Source organism: Molothrus aeneus, chromosome Z, assembly GCF_037042795.1.
Source record: "Molothrus aeneus isolate 106 chromosome Z, BPBGC_Maene_1.0, whole genome shotgun sequence".
NCBI classification, from domain to species: Eukaryota; Metazoa; Chordata; class Aves; order Passeriformes; family Icteridae; genus Molothrus; species Molothrus aeneus.
The window spans coordinates 35,436,245-35,460,299 of NC_089680.1; the positions used below are offsets into that span (position 1 = coordinate 35,436,245).

Consider the following 24,055-nt stretch of genomic DNA (forward strand, 5'->3'; position numbering starts at 1 on the left):
AGATCTACAGTGTTAAAGGAAGCAGCTCCTGATACTGAATTATAGTGCTGAATTAACAGATGCTTCTCTTTAATATACATTAGTAAGTTCCTTCAGACTGCTGACTTTATGACATACCTTTGTGAACCTATAGCACAGTAAAGGGTACCAAAAAATGGTACTACCTAGGGCAGCATATACCATGTTAGGAATCATAGAAATCTTAGCTTAATGATAGAAGCCTTAATTAACCTGTAGTCATTAAAAAAAAAAAAAATCAAAAGAGCATAGTTTAGGAGCAACAGCAGAACTTTTTTTATTATTTTGTCTCAAGTTATTTTCACCTTTCATTAGACTCATCCATACAAGACCAAAGGCTAGAGTTCTTTCATATTTTTGAAATATAAATTTTACATAGAAAATCTTTTTTCTGCTTATTTAGAAGCCCTGTAAAAATTCTTGTAGCTGGGCAACTATTTCTGTATCCACAGTTTCCATAAGGGCGTGAAAACCTTGTTCTCCCAGTAATTCCTGCTGTGCCTTTAACTTCTCATAGATGAACTGCTGCAGTGACACAGTGTGTACTGGGTCCTTCAGTGCAAGCTGTGGAAAACATGTAAAATAAAAATATATAACAATGCAAAAAAAAAACTATATGACTTACACATTTTGATTAGAAACTCAGCTCAAGAAAGAAATCTACTTTTTTTCCCTTCATACTTACTTGAGAAACAAGAGGAAACATTAGTGCAAAACAAAGATCAAATTAGTTATTATCAAGGCAGATATCAGTTTTAAACTATTTGGAACAGTGTGAAATCATGAGTCTTACACTTTGCTCTAAGGTTTGATGCTTTTACACGATAAAGTAATTTCAAAGCTACTTTATTAGTTACGGCTGAACGGGGTTCCTGTAACTCCTAAAAATCAGATCAGATCTTACCAAGGACTTTATAGTGATGGCATGCAATATGGTCAGTTTTATTTTATTAGTAAGAAAACTAAACACCAAAAATGTCAAACTTGTTTAGATAATATAACAAACAAAATAACCTGTCCATATGTATAAAGAATAGCCACACTTCAGTACTGATACCTGTAGACCTCAAAAATCTAGCTGGATTATACAATTTTCTTTTGGGCAGGGAAAGACAGGATATTTGTTACTATTTTCCCATATTAGCTGCCTTTTAATAGCAAAAATAGATAAAAGAAGAAGCTACATGGACAGAGGATGTATTGCTAATTTTAGTGTCAGCAGACACATGGGCAGGCTCAGGGTGTTGACAGTTATGCCACATTTGTCCCTCAGTCCACCAGGCTGGGAAGAAGGGGATGGGAGATGGGGACACCTGGTGCTTGCTGTATCATAAAGTAGGATGTTGAAATCAGTGGCAATTAATGCAGACCTGTGATCTGTTCATCTTAGTGTCAAACCCAAACAACACTACTGTTTATGCTGGAAGGTAAACTATATAAACTATTTTGCTGTTTCAAGGTAAGACTTGATAATTTTATTACCTGTAATTACTATAACACTCTTTAGAAAGGGGAGGTAAGTGCAGTAACACTTTGGTACTCTGTAGGAGGATTTTTTTCAGTAAATGTAATTTGAATCTGTAGAATATAATAGACTTTTCTAACAAAATTTCTAAATCACAGCTAATCTAATCAATATTTGCCAAAGTTAGCAGCATTTTTTCCTGCCTTGCCAGGCAAAGAATCTACCAGTTTCTGAATGATTTGCATTTGTTCACCTAAAACTGTAATTTGGAACATATAATGCATTTATAGTTAGTTTTTCTAAGTTCATAGCTCTGAACAATCATGTATCAAATTACTCTAGGAAAGTTTGCACAGAAAAACAGGTATTTAAATACAAGTGTTCTCATCCTTGTAACCCTGACCAAAACCACTTAATCATATTCTCCACAACTGGGACAGGAGAGAAAATATTATGAAAAGCTTATGAGCTGAGGTAAGATCAGGTAAGATCACTCACCAGTTTCTCACATGAGCAAAACAGATTTGACTCCGAGAAGTTATTTTACCGCCAACCAGATCAGAATAGGGTAATGAGAAATGGAACAATCTTAAAACACCTTCCTTCTTCCTGGGCTCAACTTTAACCCTAAATCCTCTACCTCCTTTGGAGCAGCTTGAGGGACAAGGGAATGGGGATTGCAGTCATTTTATCACATGTTTTCTGTGGTGCTCCTTCCTCCTCACACTCTCACCCTGCTCCATCATGGGGTCCTACCCACAGGAGACAGTACTCCATGAACTTCTCCCACAAGTGCATCCATGGGCTGCAGTTCTTCACTAACTCTTCCAGTGCAGATGCCTTTTTTTCCATATGGTGCAGTGCTTCAGGAACAGGTGGTTCCGGTGTGGGCTCCTCTCTCCCTATGGCCACACTCCAGTGTGGGCTTCCCATAAGGTCAGACTCCTTTGGGCGTCCACCTGCTCCAACTTGGGCTGCAGGTGGATCTCTGCATCCCCAGGGACCTCCATGGGCTGCTGGGGCACAGATGCCTCACCATTGTCAGCACCAGGGGCTGCAGGGGAATCTCAGCTCTGGTGCCTGGAGCACCTCCTGCCTTTCCTTTCTCACTGACCTCAGTGTCTGCAGATTTGTTGCTCTCACATATCTCACTGCTCCCTGGCTGCCTCACCGCTCAAAGCAGTAGCACTTGAAGCCAGTAGAGACTTCTGTAGTATGAGTAATGCTTGCTGCTACCATCTGTAAGTCAAATGCAACTTAAGAGTCTTCACACTTAATTAAGGAGTTGATACACTAACTTGTTTTCATTCAGATAGTCACATCAAAAGTATTTCAAGTAAATAAAAGAATTTCCTGCAACAAGAAGTTGATTTTCTTTTGCTCTACTTTTTTGTAACTAGTATTCAGAACTAACAAAACAAATGAAATAGTTTGATATAATGAGTTTGTCAACAATATTAGACAGACAGCTGCAGTCTTCACTGACTAAGCAAACAAAATCATAAGTTTGGAAGAACAGTAAGCATACTTGGCAAAGGACTATATACTAAGTATGTATGCTGAGTTCCTAGGTGTGTGGCCATAGCTGTTTTATTGAAATGTGACTGATAAGACAAAACAAATCTATTTTCCAGTTAAAAAAACTGCTAGTAAATTCCAACAGCTTAGTCAAAACAGCTACCGACAGGAAACAAAAATTTGGCAAGTCATTGGTTATTGTAATGTGCTTTATGATGCTGGGTGAAAACACGGATTTGACTTTTTTAATCTTGTTACTTTAAAAATTGATCTTGACACTGGCTGGACTGAAGAAACTAATCTTCCACCTCACTGGTTGTAAACATGGGCTTGAAGCAGACAAACAGTTCAGAGATTTTGCTGATTCCCTTTAGGTTGTTCTTGGATTTTCTTATCACATTATATATTTATTATCTCTTTTACTTTACCAGTGGTACCAGCTACTATAATTTTCTAAGTTTCATGTGAGTGTGTGCACTGGTACTCCTACAGAGAGGAAGAAATTTCCATCACACAGGGGTAGGAATGGGCCCAGGTAATGTTTTGTTTTTAATCCAGTTTCTAAAATCAAATGCTAGCTTAGCTTTCAAAGCCATGATTAACAATTCTGATTATTATCTGACACTTCTGCTACTAGTGACCTGCACAAAGGACCTGTATGATTTTGAAGTAAATAGCCAAGTGTTGTGTCTCAACTTCTGCACCATCTGCAATGCTATATATCACACTACTTCAGTTGGGATTCAGAATGAAATTTATAGCAAACATTCATAACAACAGCAGTTCACTTGCTTTCACAGCTGCAAGAAATTACATTAAGAAGAGTAAGAATACAGTGTATACTAAAGTTAGCTGAAAAAATGACAGTGTAGAAGGCTTAAGTCAGAAATATATCAGGAAAAATTAACTAAATATAAGAATGAGAAGAGTAAAATAGGCGGCTATTCTTACAAAGAAGGCTTGAAAGGAGAAAAACAAAGAATAATGCTTAGGAATCTAGAAAACAGCAACCATGGAAATAGTTAAATTTAGACTATGAGATTCAAAATGAAAATGAAGCTTTGACATTCATGTATGATAATTTATTCTCTGTAAATTTTACAAGAAAACAAAGGCTGAAAATGTGTTCAAGCTTAACCTTAAAGAGAAGATGAGGAACAAAGCTCAAGAAATTCCTTAGGGAAAAAAGGAAAGTGATATGCAAAGGAAGACATATGTAAGGAAAGATAGATGCAAGGGAAGTAAATCAAGACCTTTGATGTGGTGCTTTTAGTTTGGTGAAGCTCCTCCTTTATCCAAGCACATTTGTCATTATTCAAATGACCATTGATGTCATATTGCATGTCACACCAGAACAGTTCCCTCACTGTAACTGTGTACATCGGCACCATATTGGTATGTTGTGTAATTTAATGATACAGCATAATTCAATGTGCCCTGCTTTTCATTTTGCCTGACATATCACACTGAAGGTAGTCCATGACAAATCTAACAAGTCTAAATTCCTCAACACATATCCAAACTATTGAAGTTAACCTGCAACAGAAAACTTAAGATCTGACACAATGTTATCAAAACTTTAGCCAGACAGCAATGCAGTCTGAGTATACTCAAAATTAATGAAAATTAACTTTTGCTTTTTAAATCTGATTAACAAACAAAACATGTCTTTCTCCTCCCGGTTGATCCATAGATATATCAATCCCTATTCCTAACAATAATGATATACACATATATATCTATATTGAGAGGTTATACAAAACCACAAAGAATAAATATCACTGTGCAACAAACAGCTAGAATTTAAGCCCACAAGCAAGAAGGAAGTTTAACAGAGTCTAGAGATGCTTTTAAGAGTAACAATTATAGAACTGTGTAGTACATTTTTAAGGACCACTGAAAATTAGATTTCTGCATTTTGTTACAATATGAAATTGCAAGACACTAGGAATTTCTCTTAAGGCACTTCTAATAGCAGAAGAATATGGAAAGGTTTACATTTTTTTAAAAAAACCATATATTATATTGCTTTTATATATAAAAGAAAAGTTACACAAGTATACACTGGCTTCTTTGTAAGAGTTCTTCACACTAGAAAAAAATTCTATGCAGGCACATCATTAATTCTTTTAAATATGAGAAATCTGGCCTGCCATGACATTTCAATAAAGTTTAGCTCTCTTCTTTTTTCAGTAAATTCCTTCTATACTGTGTTAGTATTGTAATACCCAGATTTTGTGGACAGATGATGTTTATTTTGATAACATTTATGAAGATGCAAAAGGCAAGCAGAAGCCTAAGTGTTGTTGTTGCAAGGTTTGGCAGTAAATTTCCTTTTTTTTGATTCAAAACATGAATTTTCCAAGAACAACAGATCAACCAAACCTAAAAAGAATTTAGTGTGACAGAAGTGAAGCACAAAATCAGGTCTATGACTGAGTAACAGATCTAAAACTTACCATTTTTTTCCTTTTGTCTTGTTCTGTGGGAGGTTCCTCATCTTCTGTAGCTTTGGGCTCTTCAAAATGAGACATTAACATGCAGCTAAAAATGGGAACAAGAACAGTTTTAACATACATTATCATAAAAAATTATTTCAAAGCACTTTTGAAAACACAGAAGAGATACAGGAGTTTCCTGAAAGTCAGACTATCTGATCACAAGTAGTTTTTTCCTGAGAATAGTGAATCTAAGGAAGCCTGGAATGCATGTTGTCTGTCACCTCCACCCAGGTAACAATCTCAGTTATTCTTCATGTTTTAGTTTAAGTTGTGGGTTTAAATGCATTTGTGCTCATAGAAAACAGACTACATGGCTTTAAAAAAATACAGAAAACCTACTATTCCTTACAAAAAATTTCCACTCCTTTTCAAGAAAATGCCATACAAGTACTCTATACAAAGTCAAAGTGGCTAAACATATACAAAGATGGCAAAGATGTCTCATGGCATTCATGTTTTTCTGAGATCTTTGTCATTATTCAAAAGGACCTGAAAACTACCAAGGACAGTGCTATTCTACAATAAAATCTGCAAGACACTGAACAAAGATTTTAAACTCATTTTTTACGTGCCTCAACTGGCAGGTACCCATATGTAAAAATAAAAGCCATATTTTAACTTTTATTTTTGAAGTATAAAATCAGAAAATATGAAAAAAAAAAATCCAGTTTAAAAATCAGAGATTTTCCTGCCTGCTGAAATTATTTGAATGGACTTAATAAAGACATTGATGAAAGCCATCCTATAGAAAACATGCCTTTCATTAACTTTACATGCTCTATGCTGAAACAATAGACAAATATTCCACCATTTTATCAAATCTTTTCCTGGAATTTCTGCCTTAAAAACCAAAAAGTATTTAAAAAACACTCAGGTGATGACAACTTGCCACCATGTATCAGGTATGATTTAAGACACAAAGGACACATAATTCACATATTACAAAGCACCAAGACAGATGCAGATTATTGTTCATTTTCAGTCCTGCATTACTGTGCATTTTAAATTACTGCATTCCACTAGCATGTGAAATGCTCCATCAACTAAGATTAAGAATCCATTTTAATGTTACTAACATGAAAAAAGGTTGTGATTTTGTGTTTTTATATGACTTTTTATGAAAATGTTCAGACTTGTTCTATTTACATATTTATTTCTATTTACATGTATTTAGAGCTGTATGAAACACTTGCTAAACAGTATGGCAAGCAGGGTCAAATACTAACACAAAAGCCATTCTTAATAAAGGGATTAGTTATTTCAAAATAATACATCAAATTGCATATCTCCTCTGCTCACAAATGGCTGCTTGCATCTCAGTTTATTAAAGGAAAAGGAGACAATTCAGTCTTGTATGTTGACATTGACAGTTTTAACTTTTTCAGATCTTCATAAATTTTAGGTACCACAGAATTCCAAACACAAGGAGAGGAGAGAATAAAAGAAGAGATGGTGATAAAATTAGGAAAAATCTGAGTATTGGTAAAACAAGTCTAGAGCAAGGGAATGCTCCCCATTCCAGAAAATCTGAGGTTTGTAAATTTCTCTCATAATTATCCCAACAATGTGAAATATGAACTCTAGGAAACCCAGCTAAGTGCAATCTCTTTGTATTATAAAACAGTGTAAACATTTCCATAACATGATTAAAATCCGATATAAATCTAAAAACTAAATGCTTTTACTGCTTCCAAAATCTCTCTGCTCTAACTACAGCAGTCTCTTTAAAATTTCACTTTAAATGTATTAATTTAAAGTGGTTAAGTCACTTAAGCCTTTGCCATCGTTTAACCTTTACAATCTTCCCTGTACGTGTTTACCCCATTCTTCACCCTTCAGTGGCTAAAGTTCTATAGTGTTTCAGCCTTGATCTTCCCTTGTTAAACATGCACATAATTTTACTTCCTGCAGTACAATAATTAGCTATATGATAATCAGTGGACATCACATTATCTTTTTTCTGAACCAGATTGGGCTTAAGCCATTCTTCTTTAGTCTGGAGAGCCACAACAGTGCACATGATTTCAGATGACTGTTCTCACTTTACTTCTAAATGATGTCAAAATATATTATGCAAAAGTCAAAATCTTTCAAACAGCTCTTTCAGAAACTGCCAACATAAATATGTCCTTGGTTCAGTGTGTCTATATTTTATGAAGTAAAAACAATGTCAAGACTTTGGAAAAGTAGTGACAAGTTCTACAAGCCTTCAGGCTTAAAATATGAAATGAACTAGGATAAAGTTGAGAACTATTTTCAACAAGTACCAGCAAAGCAACATGTTTAGAAATAGAAGGGCTCTGAAATGTTTTCTCTAATAGTAAACAAAACACAGTGCCAGACATTATGCATATTCCCAGACTTTCTACTTACATCTTCTTTACTAAGAGTTTGGTGGAAGTACTTTGGCAAGAAATTCTTAGGCATAGTTCAGGCTCAGTGTGAGTGTGGACTGCTCTGAACACACAGTTGTGTGCATACCATCTGTTTAAGTGGAGAAGAACTTAATAGATTATGCTCTGGCTGTTCTGCGCCACCTAGTTTCCGTGGCAGTAAATATCCCCTTAAGCAGTAAATTAATTAGTTCAGATAGAGTCTGTTCAATCACCATGTAATGGTCTGAAAGAAAATGCTTGATTCTTTGAATCAGAGCATCAGTAAATTCTGTTATTACAGAACTCTCCATTCTAAAAGTAAGTAATCTTTACAGAGATAAAAATGACATTATGATATCTGCCCAAAAAATATCTTACTATTCATTACGTTGGCTTTTTTCCCCCCCAGCTTTGATGGGCTCCAACCAGTAACCAGAGAACCATCAGAAGATGAATGAGTGTGGTGCTGGGCGGCAGGACACCTCCAATATCCACATTCCTGCCACAAGCAAGCTCCAACTCCTAGCTCAGGAAACTTTTGAGATATATTCTGTAGCAGTTACATGGAACAACTGAAGAACTCTTCTTGTGGGATATGCTTTTAAGTTCTCCAGGCTGTGAAATATTGTACACTAGGTAAACTCACAGGAGGCTCATGTCACATTCAAATAAACTCTGAACTACCTCTAAGCAAGGGTGGTCCCTATCAATACACAAGATTGTTATATTGAAATTTTAGATCCAAAAGTCAAGTAAGCAAAAAGCAAATCTAAGCATATGAGTGTTTTAAGACATCATTTACTAGATAGCTTAATGAACAATATAAAATCATACTGTCATTTTAAGACCTCTTTCCCCATTGCAAATATTTTAAGACCAAAAGCTCTGTGTCTTCCTAAAACACTCACTCTTGAGAAAATAGATCTCTAACAAGCATGTCTTAACTGCCGACAGAATTTTCAAATGAAAATACTTCATATAAAACAATATTGCTACTGTTAAACCCTGTTTAAATTAGATTTTCCGCTTACTCTTTGTATGTTCCTGTTTCAGAATCTTCAGTCATAACATCATTCAGTCCTTCCACTGAAATGTTGATGATACCACAAAATTTATCTTGGATAACACTGTAACAGAACAAAATTTATTTTGGATAACATTGGAAAAGAACAGGAAAGTGACTTAGCTAAAGGAACTGCACAGGAAATTTGCTCAATTGTAGAGTACATTTACTGACAGGTATTTTCCTTGCTTACTGCTTAGCTGAGCATGCTATCAAGCAGCTAATTCAGTATGTTTTTTTTATTACAAAAAGGCTTCAAAATATACAAGAAACATTATTTTTAAATATAACAGAACTTAGTGTGCCACTCAAAACCTAAAAGTAATTGCAAATGAACAGAATAAATTACACATTAGCAATATCCTTGACATTGGAAATCAAGAAACTGACTGGGAAGGGCATGCTCCTGCCAGCAGGGAAGAGAGTAGTAGCTTCTATTCCCAAAACATTTACAACTTTTCTAACATCACTATTCAATACATAAACCTACACAACCTCTTGAGCGATGGCTGCTTGTAAAGAAGGTACACTCCCCTACTTACCTGTATTTCTTCACCCTCCTAGGTAGCCAGCTCCCCAGGGTGGGTGGAAAAATCCTGCAACCAGTTCTGCAAGAAAGTGACTTTCCTGACTGTACAGAGAAAGGGCAACAGGATTTATCTGTTTAAACACAGACAGCTTCTGCCATTTGACAAATAAAGCTATTTAAGACTAATGCAAAAGGCTGGTAGATATCACTTGGGAGTTAAAAGACACGAGTACCTTTACTCCGCATGACCTGATGGCTTGACTAAATAGGCCCACAATGCCCAAAATGACACTGAACATTTACACTTACATTTGCCCCTACCTTGAGAAAGAATGTGCTGGTAGGGTAAGGGTGTAGGAACATGATTTCCCCTTGATAGACATACTAGGGGACACCAGCTCCTAGTTAATGGAGAGCAGCCAGCTGCTGCTTCTGCTCCATTTCCTGCTACTGTGGATCTAATGCCAGAGACATGCTATTGTAGAACATGGGTTTCTCAGACTCCTACTCCATGAACTGCATAAGCATGACGACAAACTGCAAGTGAAAAGATGTTCATCTCAGGAATACCTCCAGCTATATGCAGCAAAGAAAGAGAAAGGACCGAACTGCTGATCATAAACTACGATCCTTTTCCTGGGACTGCCACTGACTGATGCACCTTATCGCTCCCTGTTTGGAATTTCAGGCTTAATTCTCCCAAAAAGATGCTGCTGATGCTGCTCCCTAAGAGGCAGAGGCAGAAGCAGACACATTCCATTTATTTCATTTATTTACAGGCACGGAACATGAACATATATTGTACTTCGATTGTAGTTGCTCATTGTTTTAACACAGACAAATCTATTTCCTAATATTCTTTCATTTCCTTTTCTTACTTGGGGTGAAAACTGAAGACATGGATGAACTGTAGCCCCTTACACAACAGCAATTGCTTTTGAAAAATTTCTTATCGGAAAGACAACAAAATTTTATACATATGACAAAGAGTTAAATAACAAGAGATACCTTGGAAAAAACCGCTTACCACATTAGAATACTAAGCACTGAAAGTATTTTTTGTTTGTTTTGATAAAACTGTAATCTCATTCATGATCCTTTCTTTCAAAGGGATTAGTTTTTGTTCCCTTTTTAAAATTCAGCTACTCTTGTATGCCAGAATCTGAAGTGTATTTTGCATCATCAGTCTTGAAACTCTTGAATTCCACAAAATGAAAACTGACATGATTTCTAATGCCTGATTGCCAGTTATGTATTTTAAAAGACATTTAGTCCTTTGCCAAAAGGCTTCCCCATCACATTCAGAACAGCAAAATGTTACATGTTTTGAGACTGAATATCTGTTAGGTTCTGCAGACAGCAAGCAAACAACCTACTGACCTCACAGCACAGCTGAGAAAGTCAACAGTGCCTCAGTCACCTCTGCACAATGAGCCCTCTGAGACAGAGCAGGTTTCTTCACAAAGTCAAAGGTCCTGCCTAGCACACCTCCATTAAGACTCTTTGGCCTCATCCTTGTTTTTGAAACACATCTCTAAGAAAATGCCTAAAACAGTTAATATTTTCCAACATGAGTAAGGTTAGTATTTGCCAACAAGCTGCCCTCAGATTCATGGCAATAGTAGATAAGGAGCATTCAATGGAGAAAAATGTGAACACTTTGAGCCCTGGAGAAGTAAACTCTGCCCTGTTCATATACACTATTTTATTAATAATACAGGATGCTGTCCAATATCTGTATTATTTCTTCCTTCCAAGTTGCATGAATCCCAGAATGGATTGGGTTGAAAGTGAGGTCACCTAGGTCTGACTCTGCTGCCATAGGCAGGTCACCTTCCAATGGACTAGGCTGCTCAAAGCCCCATCCAACCTGGTCTTAAACACTTTCAGGGAGGGAGCATCCACAGCTTCTCTGGGCAACTCAGTGCTTCATCACCCTCACAGTAAGGAATTTCTCCCTAAAATCTCATCAAAACCTACTCTCACTTTTAAGCCATTCCCCCTTGTCCTATCACTACAGTTTCTGATAAACAGTCCCTCTGTGGCTTCCCTGTAGGCCCTGTCAGAGACTGGAAGGTTGAAGTCAGGTCTCCACACAACATTCTCTTCTCCAGGCTGAACCGCCACAACTTTCTCAGCCTGTCTTCACAGGAGAAATGTTCCACTCCTCTCATCAACCTTGCGGTCCCTGGACTTGCTCCTGGAGTATCAGGTCCTTCCTACATTAAGGGCCCAGAGCAGGATGCAGCACTCCAGCTGGGTTCATATCAGCGCAGAGCAGCAAAAATATTGCTCTTGATAGTTACCAAAAAAGCTCATAAAGTTTCTTTCTACCAAAGACCCATTGGAAAATTTACCAAGTATGGAGCCATTAAAAACTGTGACTATTTCTAGAACACAAGACACATGCTGGTGAAAAATAAAGATACCACAGACTCATGCTTTAAAAAAAGAAACCTCAAAGTTCAGTGGAAATTTAAAATGCATCAGGCCTTATTTTCATAGATAAGAAAGCATGCCACGTCACTCAAAGTAATACCTTTTCAAAGATACGAAAATTAGTCTACTTATTTTAAAAAATAATCAGAAAATTCATGAGCGGATACAAAGAAGACAAATGCTGCATTTAGATGAATTTTCAGAACAGAACAGTTAATATGTTTCATACTAAAATCTTAAACCTGGAGGAAGGCACCATTTAAGCAGTTCCCCCATTGAGTTGCATACAATCCAGATTAGCAATGAAACAAACAAAACCATCAGGCTATAACTGGTTTTCTATCTACCCAGTCTTCCTAAATTATTGGCACAAAAAGTGTTTTGGTATGCAGCAAAAGTAAAAGGCCCACAATTGGGACCTAAAACACTTCATAATCCAGTTTCAAAGATATAAGCACTACTTTTTTTTTTATAACAGAACAGATATTTTATGCTGCCTGTTAATAAAATTCACCTTACCAACAGAAAACAAAATTTAGCATTCAGGGCAGCTTCCATAAGAATAATCTCAAAACTTCTATTTCGAAGTTTGCACAAGTTTTTAAATAAAAGAATAAGAGCTTTGCAAATAACAGAACAGACCCCATCTATTCTGAAAATAAAAAACACTTTGTTTGGTTTTCTTCATTCTGTTTTAATTTCTAATGCACACAGCTCTCTATACAACTTATTATCCTGAGGTTTTATGTGAAAATTCCTAATTTTTACTTCACTTACATAGACAACTACTGGAGACAAAAGTCCATCATCATGTTAAAACATGTCCTGACATATTTTTAGCGGTGCTTAAATAAAATGGATCCCATATCTCCTTTGCATATCCCTCAGAGAATGAGAAAAAAATCTGTATGAGAAAAAATACTTTTTCAGAGATAAAAGAAGATAAAACATTTTCTGCTTTTCTACATTCACCAGGATGATGCAAACACCAAGAAGAGTTTGGTTTCATACCTTTACTAGTCTACATATTGAGCAAGCTTAATTCTTTTTTATTATCTCATTAGCCAAGGAAAGAGATGGAGTGGGACATGCAGAGTTTACTCTGCACATACTGTAAGTGATGTAAATGATTATCACACACGCACACCCTTAGGAGCTGCACAGGTCTAGGGAGCTCCTAAAGCAGTGAAGTAGCAGCTAAGACAGTATTGCCAGGTGAGTCCTATGACTGACCATAAACCTGATCTTCATGACGCACCACTTTGCTTCACGAGGGCAGATTTCACTAAGGCTTCTAATTATTCCCTAGTGATTTTAATTGACATATGAACCACATGTGTACATTAAAGAGTTGGCTTCCTCAAGTGAACATTTAAATACAAAAGATACTGGCTGCTAAAGAAAGGCATTTCCCTCACAACTGCATAATAAATCTCTCAGTGCCTTGTTAGTCTAATCCCTGTGTCGGCAAGCTGGTAGTTCGAGGATGTGTCCACTCCAAAGGATGGCTTTCAATGGCTCTAACTCTCTGCTGCGCAAACAGCTGCGACACCAGTTTCCTTTCATGTTCCCCCACTACAGATGGTGAGAGGCATACCTGGCCAACAACTCCCACAGCAGCTTGTCAGTGAAAAAGATGCACCTACAGAGACAAGCTCTCATGCCTTTCTGTAAAGAGCAGCTGTGGAAATCAAGTAAGAGAGCTGCTCCCTGCCAGATTTGAGAATTGAGAATTAGGTTTATTCAGTTTTTAACCTTTGTGCATTATCAAAACTACTCTGTAAAAAAGGCATAGCAGCATTTCAAGCAAGAGAAACTTAACTAGTTTCTACTGCATTTGAAGTCCACTATTACTGAAGGTATTCACATAAAATTAAAAATTTAAAAATATAGCACATAAAATTGCAGAACCTACTATGTGCAATCATTGGTTGTGCAGTTGTTACTAAGTGAAAACAAAATTAATATTTATCACAACGAATTCTGTAGGAGAGACAGAAGGTAACAAAAATGAGTTGAAGAGAAAGAGACTGCAGTGGATTAGTCTCTGGAGAAAGGTGCATAAATTACAGCCCATGTTTTCCCTTCCTAAAAGCATTTACCCATTATATTTAACATCTGATCTTAAGTTAGAAAATGATTTTAAAAAATAGTTTCTACTCAAGCAATACTAAACAGTTTAAGCTTTTGTCCAAGAAGCTGAATTGTGTGTTCCCTAGAAGTATTTGATCTATGATACAATAAATTACAGACAAATACGGTATTATTTCATTACACTAATAACAAACAATAATGAAGTCATACTTGCACTTTCACACCCACTCAGTGCAGTCAAGATTTATATATGTCCTGGTAGCAGAAAACAGATTTTTTTTTACCTGATGGAAAAGAACTGCAGATGGACAAACAGGATGAGTGGGACCTGCACAGCCCAGAGTTACACCAGCAAGAACGAGAGGAGAGAGAACAAGAATGCTGAGGGCAGCTCTGGCTCAGCTGGAGAATGCAACAGGCTCCGGGCTGGAGCCTGGAACAGCAATATGCTTCCACACAATTTAAATCAACACCATGGAGGAAAGTCTATCAAAGCATTGTTCTCCACTTTTCCTTGAGGAAAATGGTCTAGCTGTAAACTGTGTAACTTATAAATGTGGCTGAAATCTCTAGGGCACAGCCTGTACAAGAAAAACAGCATCTACAAAAATAAGTAGATTTTACAACATTGGACTATTTGGCACATAGTTTTATGACATTTAATTCCAGAAAAAAGTTTGAATTATTGAATTAACAGAAAAACAAAAATCGCAGAAATTCAGGTTGAAAATAAAGCTATAGCATACTAGACACGCCCTGACAACAACAGAACACCAACATTTGAAATAGAAATAAAAAGTTATATGCAAACTATAAAAGAAAATATCCCTATTTTGAAGATGAAGCTTTAACTAAGAACACATATCTTGAGCTGACACCTTCAAATAAAAACCATTATGTAAATGTTTTCAGCCATTAATTTAGCATTATGTACTTACAGTGTAGTGTATTTCTTCAATTTGTACCTCTTATCTAGCTAGAAAGTCCCTAATAAATATTACTACATAGATGACATAGATGATGATCTGTTATTGACGATAATTAACCAGCTCTATTACTTTAGACATAATAAATTTGGTCATTACACTTTGGTAAATTTCAACAGCATTTTGGTTTTCTTAACTCCAATTTGGGGTATTTCATAAAACCATACAGATACACACTAATAAAAAATCACTTTAATATTTACATTATACAGACTGAACACACAACTTTGTATATTACAATATGCTATAGGTATAAATAGAATTTGTATAGTTTAAAATTTTTCTCTTAATCAAGAATTTGAACATGCTAACTGTAAATGTGGGGGTTTTTCCCCTGTGCTTTATTTAGTAGAGGAAGAGTATAAGCTCTATTACAATAAACATATGAAACACTCTTTTCTGATTCCCCAAGATTTCTTGGCATTGTGATCCGACTAAGAACTGATGTTTTGCTTGCTGCACAATAGCTATGGAATTTCTATAGGAACTTACATGATTAAGTACGGCAAAATAAATTAAAGTGTACTTTATACTACATGTATACTTGAGCATAGGTGAAAAATTACTACAAACGGGGACCTAGGTTAATAAACTTATCCATGTTAGATTGAAATGACAAATAATGAAATAATAAATTTCAAACATTCAGTAAGCAAATGTTGATGCAGAACCCAAATTGTGCTATTTTCCACAGTTCTATTAAGCAGTTGATTTTAATTGGTAGAGGTATTTTTACAGAATCGAGTTCTTGATTTCTTGACCTTTCATATCATAGTTAACACCAAATCAAATGAGATAAATTACAATGATGAATGTTCGAACAAGATGACCTGTGCCTGACTTTCTGATACTGTTCGCTTGAGCAGCCTTATTTGGTCCAGTTCTGAATGTTCCACCGATTTCCGAGTTAGAGACTGCACTGAGTCAGCCAGGTTGTATCTGCCAGGCTGATAAAAGCCATAATATTCTATACTCTTTTCCCCTGAGTTTTCCAGCACCTTTAGTTTCTGCCTAAACTGAATAATTTTACAGGTTAAGAACAGGATAACAGCACAAGCCAGAATGAAAAAGGCTAGTAAAATATCAAAAGCTTGATTCAGCTTTTCAACCTGTTGTGTACAAATCAGGGCTGTTTTTAATGATACAGGAGCAGGATCTGTTGTAAACAACCATTCTTCTTCTACATTTCCATTAGTAGGTATAATTTTTGCTGGAATTTGCGCTGGTAATGTTGATAACACTGTAGCTGCCTGTGATGGCACTTCAACAGCATATTCCTGATAAGGCAATGGGGTAGAAGATATAGCTGCAGTTCCCTCCCAGAAACCAACATACTTAGTTTCTGTAGTGACAAACTGCTCCAATGTGTTGTGCCTGTTCCCTTTATGCCAGGCCATCAGCAGAGTGGTAGCACTGTGACGCACCACGACAGATCCCAGACTTGCGGCAGAGCCCGGGCTGGCAGTGGGGCCAATGCAGTTTGAAAACCAAGCCCATTTCATATAATGCAAAGGTCTACCACGCATACTCTGAGGATGCTGACAGTGGATTTTGGCAGAAACAGAAGATGATGCTAGCCAATTAAGTAAGGCAAGCATTTTGCAGCTGCAGTTCCAAGGATTAGAATGTACCTGCAGATGAGTTAAAGATACTAAGGGCTTGAGCACTTCAGCTTGTAACTCTGTGATATTATTAAATGCTAAATTGAGTACTTTAAGTGACCGCCCCATTTTTTCAAAGGTACCATTGCCAATACTACCTATTCTATTTCTGTCTAGCTGTAGATACATTAAATTGGTCAATAAAGTAAAAGTGCTGGAATTTATAGTTTCTAAATCATTATAACTTAAGATTAGCTGGCTAAGGTTGTTTAATCCAAAAAATCCATTTACAGCAACACATTTTAGCTTGACATTTTTCAAAGACAGATATTTAAGCTTATTAAGTCCCTTAAATGCAAAAGGCTGAATTGATCCAATGGGATTGTGAGACAAAGAAAGTCTTTCAAGATTTTTGAGCCTTCCAATGGCATTTGATGGTACAAGTGGTAAGTTGTTACCTTCAAGAAACAAATATGTAAGATTTTCAAGATGATGAAATGCTGCATCTGATATCCGTGAAATCTTATTATTTGCTAGGTTTAGTGTTTGGAGACTTATCATTCCCCAGAAAGTTCCACTTCCAAGGACACTGAGACGATTTCTTTGAAGTGTTAAATATCTAACAGAAAGAAGATCACTAAATAATCCTCTGGGAAGAAAAGCTATTTGATTATTCTGAAGGTATAAACAATGAAGATTGGAAAGGCCTTCAAAGATTCCTGGATCCAGGCGTTTAATATGATTGCTATTTAGATGCAAGTAGCACAGTTTGGGGAGTTCCACAAAAGCTTTTGGGTGCACATACAAAATACTGGAATTATCCATGTAGAGTGCAGCAAGCTTCAGAAAGCCTCTTAGATCATTTGGAGTGACATGTGATATATTATTCCCACTGAGGTAAACAAGAATTGTTGTTTTAGGAAGGTTCCAAGGGATGCTCGAAAGCCCTGCATTACGACAGCTAACTTGTCTCCCTGTGCAGAGCTGACAAGCAGATGGACAGCCAAAAGCCTCCTTCTGGAGCAGCAACCAAAGAAAACAATTAAATAAATACAGGAATGCTCCTGGGCAGGGTGAAGAACTTTGCAGAACACACATATCCCTGTCTTTGGCCTTCTTAGTCCTCTCTGACTTCACTAGTAGAGATAAAAAGAAGTATATAAATATTATTAATTCAAATATATTTATTATATATATTAATCATTAATATTTATTTGAATCTATGTGTACAGTCTTAAAAATATTAGCATTACTCTCAAAATTGGTATTTTACATAATATTCTTTCATGCCAAAGAAGGAGTTTAGAACTCCAACTTACTAACCGGACTTCACTGCAAAAGATTTTTCAAAGTAAATGCACAATTACATAAATATACTGCTAACATAGCCAGAAAATATTCAAATGGCTGTAGCATAAAGGTATCTAAGCTGCCAAAATAACACCTTCTATTAATTTAAAAATACTATATATTCTCTACTTCTTATAGTTAACCATCACTAAGAAATGTTTCAAAAGCATGCAAGTAGAAATGCCAACTGTAAACAAGTTACATTTTACTGGCAGATCACTTACAATTTGAATTTTACTTTTATAAAGCTGAGTTACATTTAAAAGAAATAAAAGCATTTCCTTACCCCAAATCTGAAGTTCATTATTTCCTGTTATTTTGCTGTTTGCAATCCACTAGATTATGTTATAAACTGACCAACTACACTCATTTGGGAAACCTTGGTAAAGGCAGTATTGCTGTGTACTACAGCACTGACATTTTTGCCCCAGGGTTTGCAACAGTTTGCTCAGGAAACTAAGAAAGAAGTGCCTGAAGTCAGGTTGCCATGGATACAGGAAACCCTGGGACAGGAAGCCATTTTATCTGTGCTTCAGAAGTATTGTTAGAAAGGAAATCTCAATGATTTGTTTCTAGAAAACCAAGAACTATCTTAGTCTGTAACTGCTGGGTTTGGTTGTTTGGGGATTTTTTTTCTTCTTTTTCTGTTTTGCCTTTTTTTTTTTTTAATCCACTGACTTAACTAGGAGAGCTTAAAAGAGTATTATCTTAAATCTAACTTTCAGAATAAGGCACAACTATTTGTAACAGCACTATTGCATTACCTGTAACTCCCTTATCTTTCAGCCAGAACCTGAAAAGCTTTATTAAATTCATAGCAACACTTAACACTGTTCCCTGTCTACAGAGCCAAACTGCTGCCACATGCACACACATTCCAGTGGCCTGGACAAGAGGGAAAAGAAACACTCTGGATGTAAGAGCCCAGTGTCTCCTGCCCTCTGACAAGGCACAATCTGCCAGCAATCCCAGAGAAACCTATCAAATCCTAGGATATGAGACTCACATGATGTGGCACTAAGCTGCTATGTACTTGTATTTCTGACCTGATCCAAGCACTTAACTGTTAAGTCTCACTTTAGGCCACCCTTTTAAAACCAAATTTATCCACAGAGGACTATGAGAGATGGTTTCCGGTTCTGAGAGCCACACCTTTCATGCACAGCTTTCATTTCCTGCAGTGTCCCCAGTGCAGAAAAAGACTACATGGGCTATAAATATCCCTCTGCTTAAGGACCGGAGATTACACCCTCAGTTTATCCATCACAGGCAAAAAATACTTGCAAAGCTCCATCACATCATCAAAGGGGGAAAGGGGAGATTAAGCCTACAAATAGCAACATAACTAAAACTCCATGATTTTACTGCAACGAGACCTTCTGCTCAGCAGAAGAAAGATGACAAAGCCCATCAGTAGCCACAGCCAAAAAAGAGGCACAACAGCAGGAGAATCAAGTCCCTTCAGCTACAGTGATCTCACACAGGAAGCGTGAGTTCACATAAAGGGTGAAATGTAACTCAAATGTCTTTGTCTATATAATCCAATCTGAAATGCAGGACACACATGAGAAAAGGAAGTAGAATAGATAAGGATATGCTTTTGAAGAAGCTTTCTTCCAAATATATAGTCTAAAATAAGAAATAAAATAAGTAAGTAAAATTGGTCCATGGGCCATTTTAGACAAAGCCTATATCAGTTACAACCCAGAATTAGAACTGCATTTGTTTCTTTTTTTTTCTTAAACCAATAGATCAATAGGAAAACTAATTCTTCTTTAGATTTGAATATTTATTTTCACACTTATATTTTTTCACAGTATTTAACATAATTGTTGACATTATGAGAAAAGTAAAATAAAATGTCATGTCATTTACTTAAAGGGAAAACATCATATAGTCCACAGGAATTATGGTGAAGCATCCTGGATGTGGGGGACAGAACAGTAAGCGTAAAGGAAAAAGATTATCAGTAGAGTCAGATGAGGGGAAAATCAGAGACAGGCAAAAAATGGAAAGTGACGTCAAACAGGAAATTAAGTTCTACCTAGACTTCACTGCCTATAGTCCCTTTATATTGAAACCTATATGTGTAAAAAAACCCAGACAAAAAAAATTATTCTTCCAAGGTGTGCTATATGAAACAATACTTTATAGCTACAAAAAGTAAGTAAAATTTAAAAAAAAGTTTTTAAAGGCAAATGTTCATAGAGCTCTCTTTTTGAAAATGTCAGAAGCAACACAGTTTGAAAAACTAAAGCAATTAATGTAGCTCTACGGTATATCAGATAGCATGAAAATTTAGAGGAACCAGTAGAGCAGTGACCAGATAAAAGAAAGTTGATGACCAGTAACTAATTGGCTAAATGTCTCTGTGGTCTTGCACTGAATGTACCTTATGAATATTCACAAAATTTTTGCTTGAACCCTAGCTCCACTGTGGTTCTGACCACACTAAGGACTCTTCTGACAGTTGAATCCCATGCCCAAAACAGGGAAAAAAATCTTAGTCCAGGTCATGGCTCCTTCCATTCTGCACTAGGAAATCTAGAGAAGTACTGCTTTACACTTTGTTAATACTGCACCCGAAGGCCTGCAGATCTGATTGCAATGTATTTTAGAGTTATTATTTCATTAATACTACATATTGTTAAAGTATCTGAAAGCAGTATCTGTTAAGAACAAGATGCAAAATTATGTGCCACATAACTAATACCATTTTGGGGAAAACCATAAAAAAGGCTAGGTGAGATACATATGTAACTTGGATCAGCATTAGTCAAAGAGGCTCATACTTAGAAATAAAATCCATTACTTTTTGAAAACTGTACAGAAAAACCCAGGAAACACTAACAAGCTTCGGCTGCTCACATATTTCATTCACTGCAAATTTTATTCTGCAGAGAGAGCACTACTAGGTTTGTACCTGAATACAGCTTCACATGGTAACAGAGAAAATTATTTTTGAACCCACAAGTGAATTCCATCTTAATATACTAATATTGATGAAGTTACTAATGCTATTGGCATTTTAACATTAAAATCTCGTTCAACTATGACTCCTTGTGAATACAAGCATGAAGCCTGAGTAACAGCAATTTGTCAAACTGGGCATAAAATGACAGGTCAAAATAACTGAAAGAACATACAAGCACTTCACCCATGTTACATTAAAGCCAATATAATGAATATTAGGTGGCACAAAGTAGTCATCCAAATCCCACTTACATACAGTAGAAAACATGCAAGAAGTTCAAAACCAGGGTCTAAAGTCAATTTTTGAGAAGGGATTTCATTCTCATAATTACTACAAAATTCTGTTAAAGCCCACAAATGAGGACAAATAATTTTAGCTCTGAAATTATTCTTTTAAGCTTATTAGAGTGAAACTATTTACTGCTGTCCCATTATGTATTTAGCAACCATCTGCTCTTGCAGGCCTTCCTTCCTTATACTTTTATTCTCCACAAGTAGGCTATTGTACAACTTTACTTTTTCAAATCCCTACTTCCTTTTGCCCACATCATCTCTAGATATGACCCCAAATCAAGGCAGTTCCGAAACTAAACTACTGCTTAAGTAGCAAAGACATCAACGTTTAATTAACATCCAGTAGGCAGGTGAACTGTTGACACCTTATTAACTTATCAGATCCCGAAACACTTTTCTGTTTTTTTCATTATCTAGTTTACCAAAACATTTCTGATTGTTTCAAATACTGCAGATTCCTTCTAGGATATGATGTTTATGTTTCAGTAAGAATCCTGACTTGCTGCTACATTTACTGAAAATTTCTCTCTTCCACAGCGTAAAAACAACAAAATTATTTTTCTCAGTGAGGATATAAAAATAAGTTTCCATTCCATAAACCTAATTTGACCTTAGACTCCAGTAAAATAATATGACAGAAAGCTCTCATGAAACAAAAAGCTCACTTTGAGAAATTAGTTTATTCTCTTTATTCAGAAATCTTTATTCAGAAGTCTTCTATGGAGCAACCACTAAGTTTGTGAACAAAACAGTAATATAAAAAAGGTTGGCCATGAACGTAACACACAGATGTGATATACTGGTAACAACACTACAGCTTTAGCCTTTACTTTTCACTGCAATATTTAGCAATTCTGTTCGAACTATAAAAGCATGTACTCAATATGCAAAATGCAATTTAAACCAAAAGGTCCAAAGAGCTCAAATTAATTTCCCAAATTTCAACTTCTAGAAATTTAATCAAAACTAAATTCAATTCCAAAACCACACTCTGCCTGCCAGTTTAGGAGACAGGTTGGGCATACACTTGGCATTAACAACTGATAGCTCCAAATATTCAACAGAGAAAACTTCAACAGTTTCTAACAACTACTACAGAGAATACTCACACACAAAATACAAAAACTATTTCTGAAAAACACAAGCTTTCTTTATACTTGGGCATTTTTTTAATATCAAAACCTGATGTTTTGTTTTAAACACTCACTTTCTCATTAAGTTGTTTGAATATGAAACATTATTTTTCAAGACAGTACTTATTTGCAGAAGGTCTTGTAGTGACATGGGTTGTGGTGTTTATCACTTCTGGTATCTTATCATAATAGTCTGGCACTGTTAAAGAAAGTCACTGAAAAATCTCAGCTACTCTCTGGCAGTCTCAAATTTCACAGAGTAAAGCAAAGAGATAAGCAGATATACCAAAACAGCTCAAACACACACAGGTGCAAAAACAGCTGTAAATCTATGTTTTGGGTTTGGAATTTTTTTTTTTTTTTACTTTTGTTACAATCTTGTGATATTTACATATTTTTAGTAATATGCTATACTTCAGTCACTACTTATTCAGTATCTAATTTGAAAACATGTAAACCATACATTGCAAAGAGTTTGAAGGAAGCTAGTTAGTCTGCTATCTTTTGCTTTTATATAATTAAAATCTTAAATTTTAGGGTAAATCATAATTAGAAAAGTTTTAGGAAAGACTTCTGAAATATTTTATATAGGCCGTAAACAAAACCAAGATATCAGCAGCAACCAAACCCTTATGACTGCAGGTTATTTTTTTGCAGCAGTTTAGATGCAATTAATGACATAATTTCTTGCTATCACTTGGTACATTTTTCCTTGAAATCAAAGCTTAAGGGTCTTAGGGGAAAAGATAATATGCTCCTGACCAGTCCATACTAGCTATCAAGTGTAGGACAAAAATTGATGGAGACTGTTAACAACGAAAGTTTAATGAGTGCATCCTTTTGCCAATGCCATAATGTGACATGCAATTAAAGAAGTTGGCAGTGCTCTGTGTAACCTTCTGAATTATGCAGACTCTGATAGTCAGACTAAGACCAAAGCCACATTTTTCACTCTTATCATTAAAATTGCACTGTTACCTGTCAGGCTAGCTAAATAAATCCAAGGCCAAACACTGATGACAACTGCAAAATCGTATTTTAAAGAGCTCCTTTAAATGCTAATAGTCTATTAGAGGCGTGGGTGAGCATTCCTTTAACTAGAGGGATTAAAAAATGGAGGGGAAGATAAAATAGCTTCAGAGTATCATCCCTATAAAGAAAGGAGGATGTACAAGTAATTATGTAAGAAATTCTGACTTTATAAATGAGGACATAACTATCATGAGGAGAGCATGACATTTTATTAGGCACTTTCTTGTCATTTAACTAACATTACATATAGACAACTTTTTCAGAGAAAAATTAAAATTTCTAAGTAATTTTAACAAATGACAGAGGCAAAACTGTATAATAATCTAATGAAGATTTATAATTGCATACTGTAAGTGCTTACACTCACAAAATGCCAATTACCTAGCTGGCAGAACTCATACTGGCTGACATATCAGACTTTATACACAATGAGAAAAAGTAGACATTCATTTACATAATAACTAGAAACCTGGGGAACCTCTTAACCCCTTCCCCACAACATATAAACATACTTAACTCAAAGGGGTAAAATGAAAACTATTCATGTACCAGAAACCAAAATGAAGAAAGATAAATTAAAATACTTCATATTTTAAGCTCAGTAAAGTCTCCTCTACTTCAGAATGGTACCACTCTACACAGGTAGTTCCAACAAAAATGAGCCTATCCTCAAGGACCACAATT

The 24,055-nt window shown here is 35.9% G+C and overlaps 2 protein-coding genes across 2 annotated transcripts in view; both read right to left on the reverse strand.

The window, feature by feature from the left end:
* Nucleotides 1-270: 270 nt before the first annotated feature.
* IPO11 (importin 11) overlaps nt 271-24,055 on the reverse strand; it is an 80,374-nt gene continuing 56,589 nt past the window's right edge. Inside the window, exons 30-32 of the mRNA XM_066569509.1 lie at nt 8,909-9,004; nt 5,461-5,545; nt 271-582 (exon numbers count right to left, since the gene is read on the reverse strand). Of these exons, the coding sequence (XP_066425606.1) occupies nt 418-582; nt 5,461-5,545; nt 8,909-9,004 (346 nt within the window). The 3' untranslated portion in view covers nt 271-417. The remainder of the gene's footprint in view (nt 583-5,460; nt 5,546-8,908; nt 9,005-24,055) is intronic.
* Nucleotides 15,789-17,687, reverse strand: LRRC70 (leucine rich repeat containing 70). Its single transcript, XM_066569733.1, has one exon. It carries the CDS (start codon nt 17,685-17,687, stop codon nt 15,789-15,791), a length of 1,899 nt encoding a protein of 632 aa, XP_066425830.1.